This window comes from Sander lucioperca, chromosome 6, assembly GCF_008315115.2.
Source record: "Sander lucioperca isolate FBNREF2018 chromosome 6, SLUC_FBN_1.2, whole genome shotgun sequence".
NCBI classification, from domain to species: Eukaryota; Metazoa; Chordata; class Actinopteri; order Perciformes; family Percidae; genus Sander; species Sander lucioperca.
In genome coordinates, this window is record NC_050178.1 from 39,074,666 (window position 1) to 39,091,991 (window position 17,326).

General features: G+C 42.3%; 2 protein-coding genes across 6 annotated transcripts in view; both read right to left on the reverse strand.

Moving 5' to 3' along the window:
• Window positions 1–13,683, reverse strand: gata2a (GATA binding protein 2a). 4 transcript variants are annotated; one of them, XM_031278344.2, is made up of 6 exons: window positions 13,383–13,683; window positions 8,616–9,035; window positions 7,263–7,832; window positions 4,346–4,503; window positions 1,897–2,022; window positions 1–1,225 (listed from the first exon to the last, which is right to left on the reverse strand). In XM_031278344.2, the coding sequence occupies exons 2-6, from the start codon at window positions 8,842–8,844 to the stop codon at window positions 926–928; spliced, it is 1,383 nt and encodes a 460-aa protein (XP_031134204.1). In that variant the 5' UTR covers window positions 8,845–9,035; window positions 13,383–13,683; the 3' UTR covers window positions 1–925. The 4 variants fall into 4 exon arrangements, with proteins under 4 accessions (XP_031134204.1, XP_031134212.1, XP_031134195.1 ...); XM_031278352.2 differs by lacking the exon at window positions 13,383–13,683 and adding an exon at window positions 9,293–9,465 and having other exon boundaries at window positions 4,346–4,491; XM_031278335.2 differs by lacking the exon at window positions 13,383–13,683 and adding an exon at window positions 9,293–9,465.
• rpn1 (ribophorin I) overlaps window positions 10,488–17,326 on the reverse strand; it is a 21,441-nt gene continuing 14,602 nt past the window's right edge. The window contains exon 11 of one of the 2 annotated variants that reach the window (XM_031278308.2): window positions 10,488–10,524. The gene's annotated coding sequence lies outside the window, so the exon portion shown is untranslated. Of the gene's footprint in view, window positions 10,525–10,769; window positions 10,828–17,326 lie in introns of those variants that run through there. The other variant, XM_031278317.2, reaches the window with a different exon arrangement.

A 17,326-nucleotide genomic window follows, 5' to 3' on the forward strand; every position in this document is an offset into this window, starting at 1 on the left:
TAAACTTACGAGGCAGTTTATTTTCCTTTATTTCCTTTACTTTTGTGAGATGGAAAAATGATAAAAATGTACAGCTCAGGGACTTTTCATCTAAGATAGGTCTGTTTTTCTTTACGTAATAACCATGAAATCAAAATCCTAAGTTTCCATGTGTCTTTGACGAAAGCTTAAAGAGGGAAAATAAATTATCGTAGCAATAATTATAACATCAAATATAACAACAATAATAGCAATTAAGCATTTATAAACACTCTATTTACTGTATATTTTTCCATAAAAGTCCATTATTAAAAACAGGTGGTGAGCGTTGTGGAGGTGTACAATCCAGCATGTGAGGAGAGCACTGGTTTGTGGGTACTGTAGTCTGCGTCTGACTGGTTTGTAACGGGGGTGTACGGGTGCTGTAGATGTCAGACAGTCTTGAGACCTCCAGTACTGAAGAGTTTGTCTGTCCACAGCAGTTATGGATGACAGCCTGGGGATGGACAGGGTGCACGTATCTTAGTATATAATGAGATGGCCGTGAGGTTAAAACAGCAGTTCTTTTTAAGACCTAGCGAGTCTCCTGTTACAGGGTCATGGAGAGGTGGGTACCAAAGTGACTTAGTAAAAATAAGCAAAAAGAATGACAAGCGTCTCCATTCACTCCATTCCTGCAAGCCTCAGTCACCAAGGGACTAAGAAACCCCTCGTCATATTAGCTCTTTACAGAGTCCGCAAAAGTCCTGCTCTGCAGTGTCCCATCAGTGAGGTCAGGCATGACACGAGCTTCAGTCATTAAACCCAACTGAAAGTCTCTCCCCTCCAACCACTGTACATGATGCACCAAGTCTGCTCAGCTTTCGACGTGATGTGGAGGCCATTTTAGTGTTAATGGCGATGTGGTGGCTCTTACAGGCGGAGGAGTTTTTGGTCTGGAGGGGCCTCAGTGAGGCTCAGCCCAGACCGGCGAGCGATTGGAGTGGTGGGGGTGACCGAATGAAGGGTGAATGGGCGTGGGAGTAGGCAGCATGTGTCCCGAGTGGCTGAAGGGGGGCAGGTGACCCATGTGGGTCATGTGGCTGGTGAGGCCGTGTGCACCGCCGAAAGGAGAGGCCTTGTCCTGCATGCACTTAGATAGCTCGTCGAAGCCGTCCCCTGCTCGCTTGTTCCTCTTGGACTTGCTGGACATCTTGCGGTTACGTGTCTGGATGCCTTCTTTCTTCATGGTCAGGGGTCTGTTGACCTGTGGAGAACAGCACATTAGCTCAAGGCCCGCCAGACAAAAGCCTCACTGACAGTGTGAATAGTACATTATATAGTGGATGAGGTTTATTTTGCTGTTAGTGCCAGCTCATAATTGAAAAATGTCACCTGGAATATGTCACATGGATTTACATGCTGTTTCATGGTAGCCCAGTATTATGAGTTACGCCAGTGTGAAATAACTGCTATACATAAGGAGCAGCTGTTTTGCATATATAGCTGCATTTATAAGGAGTCAGGGGCGTTTTTGAGCTTTTGTCTAATTTCAAACCAAACAGAACAGTCCGGGTCAATATGAATACATGGGGATGAGGGCCTGGCTAGAGCTGAAAGGAGCAGCCTCAGACAAATCCTCATCAGTGTAACCGACGCCTTTACACTGAAAGACAGTCCCACCCTGCAGCCTCTCCGGGGAGTAACGCCCCCCATTGAAACAACGATGGATTAATAAAAAAAAGACGACCGGTGGGTTCTGCTCGACAGGGTGAGCAGGCTTTGCCTCGACACTCACAGTTCCACTGCTCCTAAATCGATACGAGCTGTCCGCCCACTTGACCAGTTAACCACCAGTACCCCTCTTCCCCTCCTCCTTCCCCCAAAACCCCGCACTTGAGTGCAGCGGTGTTTGTTTAGTTTTTTTTCAGGACTTACATTGTGCAGTTTAAAGTAAAGGCCGCAGGCGTTACACACCGGGTCTCCGTTCCCGTTGCGCCTCCACAGGGTGGTGGTGGTGGTCTGACAGTTTGCACAGCAGGTGCCTGCACGTCTAGCAGCGGACTGAAGGGAACAGAGAAAACACATCATGAATAATGACCCATTCACATGTTGTAGAGAGATCAGCGCGGACCCCGAGCTGCACAAAAACATGTCGACATTTCGACACCTACAGAAGGCTATAATCATTTCAAATAGTAGGCCTATGTTATTAAAACCACAGCATTGACATCGCATGCAATAAGTTTGTGTTTTCTGCCTCAGCACAAAATCCAATAAGAGACAGAAAGTTTTTCTTAAATTAAAAGGCGGAACGTGGGCTTTCGTGCGGTTTCCGTGAGACCGCAGAACCATGTGCAAAAAAACATCAAAAGAAGCGACTCTCAATTCTTCTGTTTAAATCAATTGCATGTAGACCGCTACATCATGGTAAAAAAAATGTCTAATATGTGCATTTAAAATATGCCAGTCGCTGATTATCAATTTTAATGAATTAAAAATAAATATGCTATTACTTGGGTAATGAACTAAAGTGGCTATAGTAGTATAATGTAAACCCTCTATTTATCCTGATCTAGGGAAACTGAGCTACAAGTCGTGTAAGACCCGGTGTCCTGCCTGGCAATGTGCTCCTGCGTCCATTGCGGATCAATTCTTCACACATAATAAGAAACATTAGCTTTACATGCGAGAACCCTCCGGCTCTTTGCTTTGCAGCCAACATCGAGGCTTTTCTGTTAATTAATTTCAGATGGGCTCGTTGCTTTTGACCTGGAGAGCAAACAACAGCCATGGTCTTTTTTAACGCGAAATAAAATAGTCTGAGTAACCGAAATAAAACGCCGCTGCGCGTTATGACTGTACCACTACCCACCGAAAATGACAAACAAGAGAAGAACATAAATCCATTTATTTTCCTATCCCCTCCCCTCACGCTCTGTCTCTTCACACACATAAGCGGCTCCTCCAGTGTTGTGATAATCTCTTTACAGTATATGTCAGGCTGGCCATAGAGAATGCAGCGCGCTGGTTGAAGGCGGAAACAGCCGGGAGCCTGACTTCCTTATCTGGGCCGGACAGATATCCGGATAGGAAACAACTGGATGCCCCTTTGAACACAACTCTGAAAAACACTTGAGCTGAAAATGCAAAAGCTACATACACATAGGCCGACCCAGTGGAAAATGTCACGAGCAGGATCGACGTGGAGCTGGTCAAGGGACCACCCGAAAAAGATATAAAATAAAAAAATATATGCTACTGTAATAAGCTTAAGAAAGCTTTTTTAAAAACCCACCAATTTATTGTCAAGTCACATTACCAGCTAATGTCCATGAAGACCATTAGACCCAGGCTACACCGCCCACAATTATAATTAGCACAGACCCCTTTTTATTAAAGTTAAAGGTTATACCAGCACTAAAATTTTTTATTATTTAGGCTATCTTTTTGTGTTAAAGCCACTCATTTCTCGAATTTCCCCATGGCGATGAATAAAGTAGGCTATTTATCTTGTATTTCCTTCTTAATAATTAGAAGTAATTATTATTATTATTATTATTATTATTATTAATTGTGTTGCAGTTTATTTCTTTATTTTAATCACTAATACTCATGAAGTTAAAAGTGGCATGATTTTCTTTATATATACTAACCAATTAAAGACTTTTTAAATCATACAAACTTATTGTTATTTGTGGCTAATTTCCAGACAACAACTGGGTTTGTTTGTTTGTTGACAAAGCGCCCAGTCAAAGTGAAAAAGAAAAAAACAATTATTTTGGCTGAACAATAAAGGATTCAGGAGTTACTGTAAAAAAAAAATCAACCCTTAAAAATAATAGGAAAAGCTATAAAAAATATTAAAATAATGATGTGCTCTTGTTTGAGAGTAGCCTACTTAGGAAACCAGATTTTAAAAGATAGCCTAATTAAAATACATGGGCTTAACAAAAATTGTAAACTAATTGATAAATTGTTTTGAAAGCCATAAAATAAATTAGTTATGGTGCAAAGAAATGTGTCCAGCTTCAGTAGGGTTAATGCCAGAAATGGCTGTGCAGTGGTACATCCACTATAAGAATGTTATATGTCCATGCTGCTTTTCATTTACTCAAGCATGGTGTTAACTAAAGCAGCATGGGCAATGGTATCAGTAACAGTATCAGAAGTACCAGCAATAATGATAGCAGGAACAATGGCAATAGTAGCAGTATTGTAACAGGCCATGAAGGCGGATCATCAGGGGGTGAGAGGGACAAACAATTCCAGGAAGATCATAGGGAAAATATAACTTTCCTGGAATTGTGCTGCAGGCATCTGCTTTGTGTTCATATTTGGGTGCCTTATCTTAGCGTAAAGCGATGAAGTGAGGAGTGGGACTCACCAGTCTACGTTTGGGCTTGATAAGTGGTCGGTTCTGGCCGTTCATCTTGTGGTACAGTCCGCAGGCGTTGCACAGGTAGTGGCCGGTACCATCCCTTCGCCACAGAGGGGTGGAGGTGGCACCACAGTTTACACATTCACGACCCTCTGCATATAATTCAAGAGGAGAAAAGAAGAAATTTTATATAATTAAAAAATTCACCCTCTGTCGGAAGCAACACATAGCAGCTGTGCAGCCCAATCAGGCAACTATACGGTGATGGATGACCCTAAATGGCCCTGTAATATGAAGTCAAAATCTGTCTCATGATGGTGACAATGTCCATATCAGAGAGCAGGTGTACCAAGTGTGCATGGCTGTCATGGACACAGACACCTCTATGTAAACCGATCCAGAGTGGGGAGGCCAGAGACAGCCAGAACATGTCCAGAGGTGTCCAACATGAAGAATGAGACACACCATCAAATTAGGACTACATTATTCATCAGCTCAGTGGGCACCCATGAGAGGAAACACAAGTGTGGGGATGGTATTAAATGTGGCGGACAGTGTTGCAGACTTTTTAATTAAAAGCTTGCATGCCTGTTTGCCGCATTTAATAATAATAATAATACAGAAATGGAGTTTAATCCAACGTTATTTTGTTGAAGTTTCTATTGTTCTTAAAAAGTGACTGAATGTGAACTAGACTGAGTGAGAACCACAGTGCATACTTGTGCTCTTCTATATAAAAACCTGCTTTTTTAGTTATTCCCACATGCTCTCCTCTCCTATTCAGGTTTGAATGACTTCAAACAGCCTGTTGCTAAACCGACCAATTCATTTAATTCAAGTATCCCTCTCTCCCTAGAGCATCATCTCATTATTCCTATTATAATGCCAGCGACACCCACAGTCCCACCCTCGCTCTACAATGGAATCTGACCTGAGCAAAAAGCTATGATCCTTTTGAAATGCATCTTGCCGCTTTTTTGTACCTCCCTTCTCTTCCGCTTTAAGTGTTGCGCAGGTCCAGCAACCACATTAAAGCAGGTTCATTAACACTTCAAATATTCATCAGCAATGACATGCATTTATGTCTTATGCAAAGTTTAGTGTTGAAATAAGAAGAAGAAAAAATGGGAAGCTTCATGTAAAAAGGTAGTGTAGAGAGGAGGAGGAGGAGGAGTTCTGGTTTGAGGCTAGTTCAACAGGAAGCACCACTACTGTAAGGTATACAGTATGTGCTGACAGCTGAAATGTCATTGGGGCATTTTGTACAACAATCAATCACCATTACTGGCACAGGACATTGACTTTGATAGATAAGAGCCTTTTTAATGCCGTAGCTGATATGTTTGTGTTACTGATGCAGGCACAGTCTGGCCAGCTTCTTTTAAATGTCACAGTATAACATTTCTTTGCTGCAACAGCTAACATTCACTCAGATTCCCCAGGTGTATTAAAACATATGGGCACAATGGATGACAATATTGATAATACATTTGGAGCAACATGTGAACGGTCTAAGATGTTTCTTGATTTATTTTTTTTTGGTCCATTAATTCAAAGCACAACAGCTGGAACAATGTAGGGAAATTACAGACCCATTACCAGACTGAGTTGTTTTTCAAATGTCTGCACATTAATGTCAGACATTAGTCTAAATAATCCCCTAAATATTACTCCCAACACATGCAATCTATTGAATCAGGTGCTTATCCAGACAGTCAGATAATATTCTGTGTTTTATTATACCAAACAAACTCAAACAAATTCACAAGCTTTGATATTTAAAAAAAAAAATTAAAACCAATTATATGCACTCTATAATCAGGATTGCTCAACGCACAGGTCTCCAAGAGAAAAGTAGAAGTAGGCTAAGTAACTGTGTTATTAAATACACTTTCATCTACTCATAGAAGCAGATCTACCTTGGATTTGGTTACCTCCACCTCTTGTCAGTGCACTGGACCAAGGCCATGCTTAAAAACACAAACAGCAGGGCTCTGTCGCCTGTGCTTTGTTAGTACAGGGGAGAGCTGTGGGCGGGGTGGAGGTCGTGATTTTGTTCACTTCGAGGTATACAGGATATGGCAGGAGCCAGCGCGTCGTGACTCCTTCATTTTTAAGTGCCACATTTAAAAGAAAACAAGTCTATGGCACGAAGAAGAAGCCATTTGACTGCCTGAACATAGACCCAATTAAATAAATCGATGTAAAATCCTCGTGAAAGATGTAAAGGAAATGGTGTTAGTGTTAAACCTCTTGTCAAACTATAATTATTGCGTTTTGCCAAAGCACCAAAAAAAAAAAAAACATAAATAAAAAATAATTTACTGGTTTAATTAGCTCTAATCCTTTCTTTTAAATCTCCCCCAGAAACAGCATGCGCATAGAGGTTCAAGCTGAACATAGTAAATAGTTGACCCCGATTAGTTCGATGAGTTTCATCTAAGGTTGATTCCTCACTAAAGTGAAGCCTTTTAAGTGGATGCGGGGAGGGCGAGGAGTGCGATGGGACAAAAGATAAGACTTGTCAGGACAGGTTTTAAGAGGAGAGAAGGGTCCGATATGGAAACGATCACTTTTTGTAAGTGACCCACTGGAGCAACAAGTTTGCATCAGCATTAACAATTAGATTAGTGCAAGACAGAACTGATAATTAAGCCATAACATTTTTTTTTTTTTAAACAAACACTTAAAATTATAAATTCCCGCATGGTTTAGAGCCCGTACACTTATTAACGAAATGTTTGTAAATAGCAGGCTATGAAAATATTATTACATGGTGAAAACCATGTATCTGCTGATGATTGATTTGTTAACCTTGGTGTGTAACGCTTTACCGCTCAGCTGAAATAACAATAACCATTGCATAAGCCTTATCAGTTTGATCTGCCATCTGATGTGAGGGAGAAACACACGTGAGACTCACCTGAGCTCGACCTGGCCTTGCTCTTGCATTTGGGCGTAAAGCTGGAGGAGGACCCGCCGAGTAGGCTGCCGGGGTGAAAGAGACTACCGCTGTAGTCGTGGGGTGTATGCAGAGGGTAGGCAGGGTAGGTCGGGATAGGGTGGTGCGTGGCCTGGCCATTCATCGAGGCCAGGCCGCTGCGGAGCGGACTACAGCTCTCCATTTTCATGCCGTCCGTCAGCTGGACCTGGTACTTGATCGACTCTTTCTCGTCCATCCTGGTCGAGCTGGAGATCGGAGAGGTAGGGCCGGGGTCCGGGGACACGTCTTTCGGAGGGGTAGGGGGAAAACTGTAGAGGTGCGGGCTGGAGTGGGACGCCGGAGTGAGCGACGAGACCGGTGCCGTGCCGGTGCTGCTGCTGCAGGGGTAGCCGGAGCCGGTGGGGTGCAGGCCGGGTTTGCTGAAGTGGCTGACCGCCCATGCGTTATGGTGGTGGGCCGCGGACAGGGCTGCTTTCCCGGGGTCCAGCCAGGGAATACCGGGGCTGTGGATGAGGTGTGGTCGGCAAACCTGGTTCCCAGTGAGTCGAGCTGAAATCCAAAATAATGTATTTAATAAATGTTTTTGCCTCTTTGACACACCCGTCTTTCGACCAGTTTCCATAACAGAAGTTACACAAGTCCTTTAATTTACCTGATAAATACTCAGAATGACTCGAGTCCGACATAGTTCCAGATGTAGATAAAATATAGGTAGTTAATTTAAAATAAGATTTTTTCTTCCAACCGTTTAGTTATTAAAATTATAGGCTTTTATCAGTTAAATGGCAGTAGCCAAACACATCGTGTCTGTTTAGGATAGAGATAATAAAGACCTACTGCAGAAAACACACAAAAAGTAGCTTCTCGTCAGGGCAGTATCTTTTCATCGGCTGCAGCTCTCGGACTAAAGAATGTTATTAGTACATTTGCGGTTTTTATTTTATATCCGGGAAGTGCCTCTCTCTCCCTCCAGAAACCCCTGCCCCAACAGAGAGGGGTTAAATGACATACTTCCCTTTCCTCTCGCTGTCATTTGCTAGAAATTCCTTTTATGTTGGTGAATTGGCCCAGAAGTAAGTAAAGTTAATGAAATTACTGCACACTACATGGATTGTTAAGCTTATACTTTCTAAAGTATCGAATAGACATATTACACAGCCACACACACACATACACACACACACACACATTTATAACCAAATATACTGTATCTATAAAGCTATGTTTGTAATTGATTAGTTATACCTAAACATGTGAAAAAACATTTTTCAAACGTGATCCTAATTTCTCACATTCCTCAGAAGTGCCACTGCAAACGTGTGCGCATCTTACCGTGTGCTTGGCTGTATGTGACCCTGGCCCGAGAGTTGGTGTAGTAGGGGTTCCCTTGAGAGTCCAAGTGGTTCAGAAACATGTCAACTTCGTCCTGGGGCAGTAAAGGCGCCATCGGCTCCATGTAGTTGTGGCTCAGACTGTGGTGGTGAGAGTCCGGGTGCTGGCCATTCAGCACAGCGTGATGGTGCGCCATCCACCGAGACTGATCGGCCGCTGCGACCTCCATGGCTGAGCTGGCCGTGTCCTTTCCTCTGAAGGCGTCTCTGTGTGTTGGGCTACTTTATGTTTGCTTCCAAGTGGAAGTTAAATCCTCCTCACAATATAGTTCGTGAGCTGTGAAAGTCTCGGCTGTGTTTATTTAGGCCTAGTTTAGAAATAGAATCCTTAAATAACGCGGTCTCCTTTCTCCTCAGTTACCTGCAATGAGATGAAAACAAAATGTTAATTTATAAACACCGTGGCTGCTCCACCTCTGCTTCCACGCAAAGAAGAAGCGTCCTTTATATATTTTATCTAGTAATCATAGCACCTGGCACGTGAAATAAACTTTACACATTTTAGAGTCCGGATTAAAGGTCGAAAACAAAGTAGTGCACAGCTGTATCAATGTCGAAGCAATGCATCCTGTCCCCGCATAAAGACAAAAATACCAATATTTCCTCCGGATAGGCTACCTGTTGCAATTTCGACCAGCTGATGGCAAACACAGCTTGGATGTGTAAACCTCCTGATCCATGCAGTGCTCAAGCTCAGTAATGAGATGTGGCGCAGACTGATGTGGCTGGCGCCAGTAAATTCCCATATCAAGCCACGTGGGGCGGGGCCTCGGTCTGAGCCAATCACAGCCAGCCCTGCCACAATTGGCTCGCTGCATCCCTGCTCTCTTTCTTTCAATTTCCATTTCCCTGCACCGAAAAACTAAAAGACTTATCAATCAGCAGTGTAATTTCTCGGGGGTCTTTTCTTTCTCATGAAGCTCACACTGAATGAGCAATCGGTCCCTGATAATCTGCTTTTTTAGCGGCAGTTAAAAGCCTAAAGACAGACATCTAACATGAAGGGAAATTCAGTCTGCACAATATAGGCCTATGGATTAATGGTTTAGAAAGCGTAATCTATTGTAAATCGCTTTCACCTGTGTCTGCAAAATATTGTAACAATATTAATAATCTGAGAAACATTTTCAAGACTTTTAAGTGGTGTTAGAATCCACTTGCAATATGTCGCTGATTGAGCTTCACTTTATCAACAATAATTGTAGGCCTATGTGTTATTTTTCGCATACTGCTGTTATGTAAATAAACAGCGTTTTCAGCACCTCTAAAACCAACAGAGGAGGAGTCGATTTATGACCCCAAAATTGGCCCCATTGTTGGGAGCGCCTAATTGTCTTTAATTAATAGCAGTGCATTTCTCTTGTGAAAACAGTGGTTTTGTCTCGGGAACAGAGCAATCAAACACAGTTTACATACGAATGGCGCCTCTTTCTGGCACCAGGGATGGGCGCAAGGAAAACCAGTTGGTGATCACCAAAGTGTCTCCTAACGCCCTAATGCAAAACGTACAATACAAATCAAAACAGAAATCCAACCCCTACACACAGGCGTATTTATTTATTTATTTGTATTGTCATCATTAGCCTATTATTATTTGCTGCCTTGAAGGATACAAACACATTTCTGCCAGTGTGGATTGAGGAAAGGGCTATTATTATTATTATTTTTTAAATCGTATTAGGCCTATATTTTATTCTAATTGCAGAATTAGCTGCTGTGCGTAATTATTATTCCGTCATTAGGATGCTCTGATCTGATCTGATATTTGTGTGTGTGTGTGTGTGTGTGTGTGTGTGTGTGTGTGTGTGTGTGTGTGTGTGTGTGTGTGTGTGTGTGTGTGTGCGTGTGTGATTGACATGGAATAATTGGAGGGTGCTCGGTGCCTAGACTGGCCGCCACGCTGACGCCTTGACCTGACGTCACAGAATCACGGGGGGTGGAGGGGGAGTTGCGGGGGTGTCACGTGAAGCTTGTTATACCTGTACAAATTCTCCGTGTCTGAAATAACTTCAGAACTCTGATGATGCAGGTCATTAGGACAATCATGCTCTGATCTGCTCTCTCGTGTGTGTGTGTGTGTGTGTGTGTGTGTGTGTGTGTGTGTGTGTGTGTGTGTGTGTGTGTGTGTGTGTGTGTGTGTGTGTGTGTGTCAGTCATCAGTCATTAAATCAGTGGCACATTGCCAGGGGCAGCGAGTTGATGAGCTCAGGCCTTTGAGCTTGTCAACTCCTAAAATCAACAAATTAGTGCATGTGGGGCAGCAGAGGGCCAGCTAACCGAATAACTGACATTCCTTGGCAGGTGGAGTGAGAACATGCTTACCTTTGTATTCATTATCCTTTATGGATCCTGTGCATTTAATGCAAAACGGATACATCATAAATGATACACTATTTGTATGTCTAATATTTCATACTGCTGAATAATTGCTGCCACACATGCTTGCACCTGAAGCAATAACTTCCTCTGTTCAAGCATGAATGGATGACCAGCGATGCTCCTGTTCTTCAGACTAGTATAGGCTACTATATACTACAGTGAAAGAACTTTTTTTTCTGAGCACTGTAACATGTCATTATAGCCTGCAGTGGTCAGCCTGTGCGCCTGTGTTGTTTTCTGGCCGTGCTAACCACTGTGCCTCAGAGAGTGTGTCAGGCTCAGGCTAGCTGCTGCAGCATGCCCATTGTTGTTTGCATGTTTGCCAAATGGATTACTCAGCAGGATTTAGCCCTCTGTAATTTATACCTTCATTAATCCCATTTGTATCTGTGCTGGAACAAAAGATGGGAGAGGGTGACGGAGGGTTAGTGGAGAGGGGGTAGGGGGTGGGAGGGGGGTGCTGTTGCTTTCCCTCTGTCTTTCTCAAGGACACAGCAGTATTGTTTCTTCTTCCTTCTATCCTAGACTGGAGAACACTATCCCTCCCACAACACCTCCTGCACTGGGTGAGAACTGTGTGCAACAACTGTATCGCTGTGCAGCCACAGTGGCTAATGAACTACAAGATTATCATTCCGATCCACGCTGTTATTAAATGGGATTGGTTTTATCTACCTGTTTGTTCCCATTGGGAACGGTCATCCATCATTATCCAGAGTGGAGGTGTGTGACTGTGCGAATGTGTGTGTTGGGGGGGTGAAGAGCCACAGTGGAGCTTGTGAAGATAAGCAGAGCCAGAGAGAAGAGAATGACACAAACCAGCTGAAGCATTATTGTCCCCTTTACTCACGGCTAATTAGATCGAGCCAGGGCACTGGGGGGCTTTATAGACACAAGCACCCAGACACAGGACCATATAACTGCTGGGAGAGGGGCCTGGAAGCTGCTATGAGCACAGCACTCACTCCCATTTAAGCAGCTTGAGCTCAGAATAATGACATTTCAGAATAGGGCAGCCAGGACACAAAACATGAACTACTGCACACTTAACAAAAAGGATTATGGAGCAGAAGATGAATCTTAGCTTCAAAACCCCTTACTGGAGCTTTAAATAAAGAACAATTTTGGAAAAGTTCTCTATAGCTCAATGCTGTAATGGTCCTAGAAACGGTTTGATAAAAAAAAAAAAAAAAAGTCAAATATGCAGCAACAGCTGCTCAACAGCAGTGTTGAAATATGTTCATTCATACGTTCAGCCATTTAGTCACTCATTCATTAAAATAACTAGATGTTTGTTTCTTACTCTCATTGCCTTTAACTTACATATCTATGTTACACACTGTTCTCACTTACACAAAGGTTCACACAATGACAAACGAAAAGTCCATAAAGCATCATGCAGACAACAGCACAGGTAAGGGGGGGGGTAGTGTAAAAGGTGCCATGTATTTGCTCCTGCATGCCTGTGGAGACCCCAGCCCCCCCTGTCTCTGCTCCTCTATTGTAGTGTTGTGATTGCTCTTTCTGCTGATGAAAGATCATTGCTCCAGTCATTATGCATTTTAAAGCGTGACAATTGAATACTTCTATCATAACTAAGTGTCTGTGTCTAGTTCATTTCGTGATCGAGTTTTTTTTCCCCTCTCTCTCAGGAATAGAACACCTTGCTCGCGGCAACATAAAGTGGGCTATTAAAATGCCTTTTTGACAGTAGGCTATATTTACGTGACTGCGTGAATTCTTGGATATTTTAGAAATACTGTAGGCATATGTCTACTAGGCGCAGTATTATGGTTGGTATAGGGGCATTAATTATTACATTTGTCTCAATGTTGGTCTTATTTTTTATTATAGAAAAATAATTTAGGTTAAAAAAATAAAAATGAAAGCAGACTATCCCAGTGAATATGACAACAGTAGCTAATACCGCATCTTTACAATGGATAGGAGGTTACTGATATGCTTTACACGTTTAATCCAATATTGTGCCGCTTTCTTGTCAGATGTTACGGAGGTTTAGCCTTCAGTTGTCGAATAGCCGTGACAAACTAAGGCTGAATGTGAAGGTAAATATAAGCTGCAATTATGAACAAAGCGTAAAAAATAACAATCATGAAAGCTTTAGCTCAAGAAATGTTGCAAAAAAATAAGCTGTTGTATTTTGCTACAATAATGTTAACCATCGAAGAGAAGATTTTTTTTAAAACCAATTATTACAGCCTATATACCATATAGTATTAGCATATTTTACTATTTAAATGGCAAAAACATTTCCCAAAAGAAGATTTTAAAATAGCAGATAGTCTAAAAATATGAATAAATCACTTACCTGCTCCAGTAAACAGAGCAGATCAGCAGAGTGGCTGCGCTTTCTATGTCACACCAGAAAAAGTGGGTCCATTCGATTCACTGCACAGCTTCGGCGCTTTTCTCCAAAATAATGGCTCAAAATAAACGACCGATTGGAAAAGGTGTCCAGGCGGGCCCTGCTTTTTAAAGATGCTGTCGAGACAACATAGAACAACCGGTGGCCTGGAGCCGCTGCTCGCTGTCTCATCTCCCGGAGAGTGCTGTGTGTGTCTGCGCTCAGTGTCTCCCTCCTCTCTCGCTGTATCCAAACCTCTCTGAATATGAGCAAAAACTTCAGTGGCCGTATGAGAGGCTGCAGCAACACAGCAACGTAATGGCACGTCAGCCAGCAGCCTATCTTCCGGGTCCCGGTTAAAATACTGGCAGCAATAGCTACCTGTGCTCTGCCAGTAGGTGATCAGTAGAGTTTACCTTGCCCCTTACAGAAGGTCCCAGCATTTCATCGTTTTATGTCAAGGACCCTATGCACTCACCTTCAACACACTTCTGGTAGATGTTTGGTGTTGCTTATCACTGAATGCAGAATTGCCTACAAGGTTAACGTTGTGACATTATAGGACTATATTTCACTTCTCTGGGAAGTCAAATAATAAATAAACTAAATAATTGCATTTGGTTGAGGACTCCTATAGGGTCTTTCAAGGGCTTGTGGATGTCTCTGTGCCCCACTTGTGCAGGTGCAAGATAATACATGCACAATCACTGTGAGTTGTAGCCTAAACGACCAACATAGCATAGCCAAAAGAAAAAAAATTAACATTTGGTAAGAAAGTGTTACATATATATACATTTGCAGTGATGGCTCAATGTATATACACGTTATTTATAATATTTGCTACTCTTGTGTTTGTTTTTACTAAAACTTGGGTGAGACTGACAGTCTCGGTCCTAATTGACTTAGGCTACTGAGATTTTGCTTCATGACTCCCCGGTGTAAAATCTGTTAAAGAAGAAAAATACGGCCCCCTCCCTCCTTTTTGCGCTTTTTATCCCACACAGTAACAACAACTTTGTAAAACATGCAAAGCCCCTAAAATCTCCTGCACGCGACCTGGGCTCGTGCGCGGCGCTGGAGCCAGGCAGGTGCAAGGGGCGCGAGGACCTCTGCAACTCGGGGCTCGTGCTCCCCAGAGTACACACTCAAACAAAAAGAATGAAAAGAAAAGACAAGTAAAAAAAGAAATGTGAAGTCTGACTGAATCAATAACATTTGTTGTAATGTTTGAAATCACTAGAGCAAAGATGTGAGAGCTTTACAATAGTTGACACATAATGGACGTCCACGGAAATATAACTTTGTTCAGTAGGCCTATGAATTACCTATAAGTTCTTTATGGTTTCTCGAAAATGTTTTGACTCATAAAACCTACGCGGATGAAACATCTTTTTTTTTGAGTTTGTCTAGACTGTAGGCCTATATTAATAATGGACTATGAAAGAAATTCTTAGTTTGACTTTTGATTATTTGGTCTATTTATAAGTTGTGTTATAAACATGTAGACTAGTCTATATACAATATTAATATAACTAGGCGAAACAAACAACAATGCAGTATGCCTTTTAGCAGTGGTAGTTAACTAGAATCGAATTAGTTGAAAACTGTGACAGTAGTGTCTTTGTGATCCGTCTTATCGACCCGACAACAATTCACCATGAGGTTTTTAGGCTACCTCTTCAAATGACAATCACCGAAATGAGTCTATTATTATTATAGGCTATTATTATTAATATTATTATGCTAGCCTATGTTGAAAATAGGAGTATCTCTATCAACAAATCAAATTCACAGTCTAATGTTGTATTTGTGTCTACTTGCACTTGTTTTGTTAATCAATTTTCTGCATGTTCTGCATAAGACCCCGCCTGTGTGTGCGTGGTGTGTGTGTGTTTTTTTTTCTCCTCATAGACGATATTATATGCACACTGCATTAGATGGCAGGGCCCTTCTCCTTCTGATTATTACCAGGGGTAATATTTCATCGGCACCACGCAATCTTTGTTCTCTGTGAAGATAATAAATGGCCTAATCGTTATCAGCAAACTGCTGGGGGTGTCAGCACCGACCGAGGCTGGAAGCGGGGTCCAAAGTGCTGCTGAATAAATTGGTGTTCCTTATCTCTCACTCCCAGATTATCGCCGCCTTTTCAAACTTGCACAACAAATACATTCAATGCATCTAATGCATCATTTGTTGGGGGGGGCAGATTGATAGAGACAGATAGGCGCAGAGAATGAGAAATATTTACACGTTTTACGCGCTACAGCGGTCCAGCCAATATAGGCTGCATTAGAGGGAGTTTATTGGTGAGATCATTGGTAGGCTACATACACTTTACATATCCTATCTATCAATGCAAGCTATACATACATACATTTAGGCCACCTTTTTGTAATCCACATGTAGCCTATGATTTAGTTCATTTAGACAAAACAAGAGGCCTGTTATCACACATTTACAAACTAAGGAAACTCGCAGTGGATTAAGACGTAGGCTACATCTTGTAATGATTTTGATATTTTTAGGCTATTTCTAGACAACAGCATGCAAGATCGCGACAAGATCAATTTTCAACTTAATTTAGGCTACACTTGTGAAAATGATTCCTTCCTAATAAACACATCGAAACATGATCGCATTATCTTCAGTTTAACAACAACTAAGCCGCTTAATAGACCGTTAGTTTTCTCTTATTTCGTCTAGTCTGGTCAGTAGGCCTACTTGTCTCCAGAGCAAACGGGCCTCACATTAGGCCTGTGTTATCAGTTAAATAAACTGCCGTGGTAATATAAGGTTAACAGTCTAAGTTAGCTATAATTTAGTTCATGATTCATAATTGATGTCAGGCGAGTGCAGTTTAATTTAACGAATAATGAGCCGAGCGTGGTCCCTTATTCACTTTTTATATGACTGATCTTTTCCTGTGTGTTCCTATATATGTCTTCGAATTGAATTTAAAACTTCAACATAGCCTACTGAAAGCTAGAAAATGCTGCGGGCCAAACGTGGCAGAAAAAATGGTCAACGTCCATAATGCAGTATTTATGAGTGACACTTATGACAAAAAAAAAGACAACATTTTCCAATTTACTCACACACACACACACACACACACACACACACACACACACACACACACACACACACACACACACACACGCACTCCCCTTTTAATACCGTGGCATCTCCACCGGCCCCGGTGCTCTGATGGTCTCCTAGACAACCGAGATAACGGTGCAGCAGTTTTCCATATCGGTCCCGGAGTCTATTATAGCTCGGGATTAGCTCTCTTTCCGAAAAGGTCATACTCAAAGTCACCAAACCTGCTTTTTATCCAGCCCATATGGACCCCGCGTGAATGCACATTTATAAACATGCATGTGCCATTTCATCTAATGCCATTAGACTAATGGCACTGCGAATTTCCCTGCTCTAAAAAAAACTAGTAATATAAATAAGAGCCTTCTGAGGAGATAGAAGAGCTCGTAGCCCCACTGCACTGAGACTGAGAGTTTCACGCTGCAGGAGAGACGCAGTAAAAATGTGCTGTTATGTAGCGACCCCTGGCGAGGAGGGGATGCGGTAGCACTACAAGAGCCTCTGAGTCCTGTGTGTGTGTGTGTGTGTGTGTGTGTGTGTGTGTGTGTGTGTGTGTGTGTGTGTGTGTGTGTGTGTGTGTGTGTGTGTGTGTGCGTGTTTTACTATATTCGTGGGGTCCAAAAACCGGGGAATACAGTATACTTGTGGGGTCTGCACAGCCTTGTGGGGCCCAAAATGCTGGACACCACAAGGTTAAAGGGCTGTTTGAGGATTAAAACTTGGTTTTAGGATTAGGGTTAGAATTAGGTTATGGTTAGGGTGAGGGTAAGGGTAAGGGTTAAGGTTAGGCATTTAGTTGTGATGGT